At 38.7% G+C, this 2,960-nt stretch overlaps 1 protein-coding gene across 1 annotated transcript; it reads left to right on the top strand.

Moving 5' to 3' along the window:
- Positions 1 to 1,814: 1,814 nt before the first annotated feature.
- LOC115626230 (trypsin) lies at positions 1,815 to 2,648 on the top strand. The gene has a single exon (XM_030521530.1). The coding sequence runs from the start codon at positions 1,828 to 1,830 to the stop codon at positions 2,593 to 2,595; it is 768 nt and encodes a 255-aa protein (XP_030377390.1). The 5' UTR covers positions 1,815 to 1,827; the 3' UTR covers positions 2,596 to 2,648.
- The last annotated feature ends 312 nt before the right edge of the window (positions 2,649 to 2,960 follow it).

Below are 2,960 nucleotides of genomic sequence, written 5' to 3'. Positions count from 1 at the left end.
AAGCCATTCAAAAGGCAACTATTTTGAAGAACAGGTGACTGGTGACGTAAAATAACCGTTCGAAATTCTTATTCATTATTTTGAGTAAATTAAACTAATTTTGCCAAAATATTAATTGTGTTCTTATTTTAATTACCATTTATAATTACCCTTTCAATTACCCTTTTATAAAAAGTACGTATGTAGTATGTACTGTTTATTTTGGAATGCAAGTTGTTAATAAAAAATTGAACATAAAAAGGGACCATAGGTGTCATTAGTACACGCAATAAGAAAGTTCTGTTTTTTAATCTAATTAATTAGTCACATGTATATGTGATTACGATAACCAGCCTTCAAAAGAAAAATACTTGTAGAGCAGCAATAAACCATTTGATTTAATCCACTACATTTGACGTGTCTGGCTGATAACTGTTATTTGATGTTAGCTTACGCGTGCCAAGAATATATATATATACATATATATGGGAAATATATATATGGGCATTTCCATGATGTCGTACGGGACAGTTGTACACATTTAAAGTGGAAAAAAGTGAAATCAAATCGAATTTTTTTTGTTAATGGGCCTAACTTATAACTCTTAACTAGGCCTATAATTGATGCTGAGGTTGATTTAGAGCGATTTCACCGACCACCAGTTCAAACACAGATCTTAGCGAAACCTGAGACAATATATCAATGTGACTAGTTTTGGGCGGTTGTGCATTGATGTCTATTAAAAAATGGTCTTGATTTTACAATAAATTATTTAAACATTTTTTGCCATTCCGCATTCGCAAGGGACTGTCGTATGGGGCATTTTTTCCATCATAGCATTATTACTTTTTGATTTTATTTATTTATTTTTGTTATAATAAAATATTATAAAAGCTTAGTAACGATGTATGTATTCATAATAACAAACTTGACCACTTTATGTGTATGAAGGAACCATTTTTGTAAAAGTACTAAATGTAAAACCAAAAATAAATATGATGGCGAATTTTATTACTGATGGGTATAAATAATTTTAAAATTTGCTCAAATTAGTTAAATTCGATTGTTTCCCTATAAAAAATGATAAAACAAAGTAACCTTAACTTTTAATTTCTTGGTCTCGGTGGACCTTTTAGTGGAACTGCTACCTACTAAGATAAGACCTTTTCATTTGAACGAACTAATAAATATTATTGCTGTTACTATAATTTGTAGAAAACGCAAGAATACAAGGAAATAAACAAGGCAATGCTATTCGGGACTTGGGGAAGACCAAAAAATTCTTTGCTCTCAGGGGTAAAGTAATAGTGATAATATGTCGATATTGTCAATATTGATATTCCCTCTTATTATGTCGGTCTCTTACAAAAGGCGTTGCTTACTAAATTTGAAAGTAGAAAAGTATTGTAATAAATATTTAATCTTCATCTAATTCCACTTGACATGGCGACGATTGATGGCATTGAAGGTCACACCTACAGTTTATTTTCAGCTTTAAAGTTCAGTACGCGTTGGATAAAGCTCCACATTATCCTAATAAGCTATAGTTTATCTTCTCGTTTTAATTCTTTGAATTTCAAACCCATTGACCACTGAAACCCAAGCTGGTTCGTCGAACTGCTGTAATCAGTTGACAAGCAAAATATCAGCAATGATTTATATTCCGCAAAACCAGACCAATAGGTGTCGCCTAATTTACAACATCGCCGACAAAATCGCAAGGTTCGATCCGATAAGGAGCCAGAACGTACGTTTATCAAGTGCCATGGTCGGGGCCACTTTTTTCCAATGGACTATAAAAGTGGTCGCATGTCAATCGATCAGCATAGTCTTGGCTTCAACTTCAATATGAATCGTCTTCTGCTCAATCTGGCAGCGCTACTGGTGTGTGGCGTCTGCTGCCTTGCCATGCCCCAAAAGGACCCATTCGGTCGCGTTGTGGGTGGCGTCGCAACCACCATCGAGGATCACCCCTACCAGGTGTCCATTCAGTACACCTCGGGCTCCCACTTCTGTGGCGGCAGCTTGATCGATGAGGAGACCGTCGTCACTGCTGCCCACTGCCTGCAGGGCACCGCTGCCAACGAGATCCAAATTCGCTTGGGATCAGCCAATCGCAAGAGTGGTGGTGAGTTGGTCAGCGTGAGGGCCTTGACATACCATGCCGGCTACAACAGCAAATTGATGATTAACGATGTGGCACTCATCAAGTTGAGCACCCCAGTCCGCCTAACGGCTACCATTCGTCCAATTGCGTTGGCTGAGGTTACACCTCCATCTGGCACACCCGCCGTCACCAGCGGCTGGGGCACCACCTGCTTCCTGTTCTGTAGCTCCGTGGATAATCTCCTTGAAGTTGAAGTGGATCTGCTCCAGGTTAACGAATGCGCCCAATACAACTATAGCGCTGGCTCTATTCTGGAGACCATGGTTTGCGGCTACTCCGAGGGCAAGGATGCCTGCCAAGGTGACTCTGGCGGTCCATTGGTGGCCAATAGCCAGCTGGTTGGTATTGTTTCTTGGGGCAATGGCTGCGCCAAGTCTGGATATCCTGGTGTCTACGCCGATGTTGCCTCACTCCGCAGCTGGATCGTCGCGACCAGCAGCACGTTGTAAATGATATTGCTGATAAATAAAATTTAACCCAAGCATTTTTAAATAACAAATAATCTCTGCTGCCTTAGTCGGGAGAATATGAATAGTGTTTGTTGGTGAATCTGGAAAACGAGTAATACGAATGCGTACGGAGGCATATCACAAAGATAGCCTTAAGCGTACAACCAAGTTTCTATCAAGAACAGTTTGTTATGTGAAACGTGAGCATGTTTTGATATGAAATTAAAGGCAATTCAATGACCTTTTTAAAAAGTATAGTATAAATATGATTGGGCAATAATCAAAGTTAGAAGCAAATTTAGATTTCGAAGGCTACTTAGCTGGCGATGAATACTACTTGTAGTCTGACCGATTAAAAAAAGTTT

This window comes from Scaptodrosophila lebanonensis, unplaced genomic scaffold (assembly GCF_003285725.1).
Source record: "Scaptodrosophila lebanonensis strain 11010-0011.00,11010-0021.00 unplaced genomic scaffold, SlebRS2 tig00000080-arrow-pilon, whole genome shotgun sequence".
Lineage (NCBI taxonomy): Eukaryota > Metazoa > Arthropoda > Insecta > Diptera > Drosophilidae > Scaptodrosophila > Scaptodrosophila lebanonensis.
Note: the sequence above shows the minus strand (reverse complement) of the source record. Positions and strands in the feature narration are given on the sequence as shown.

Excerpts from the sequence above, each read along its gene's own strand:
- LOC115626230 (XM_030521530.1), top strand. The coding sequence starts at position 1,828 with ATGAATCGTCTTCTGCTCAATCTGGCAGCGCTACTGGTGTGTGGCGTC.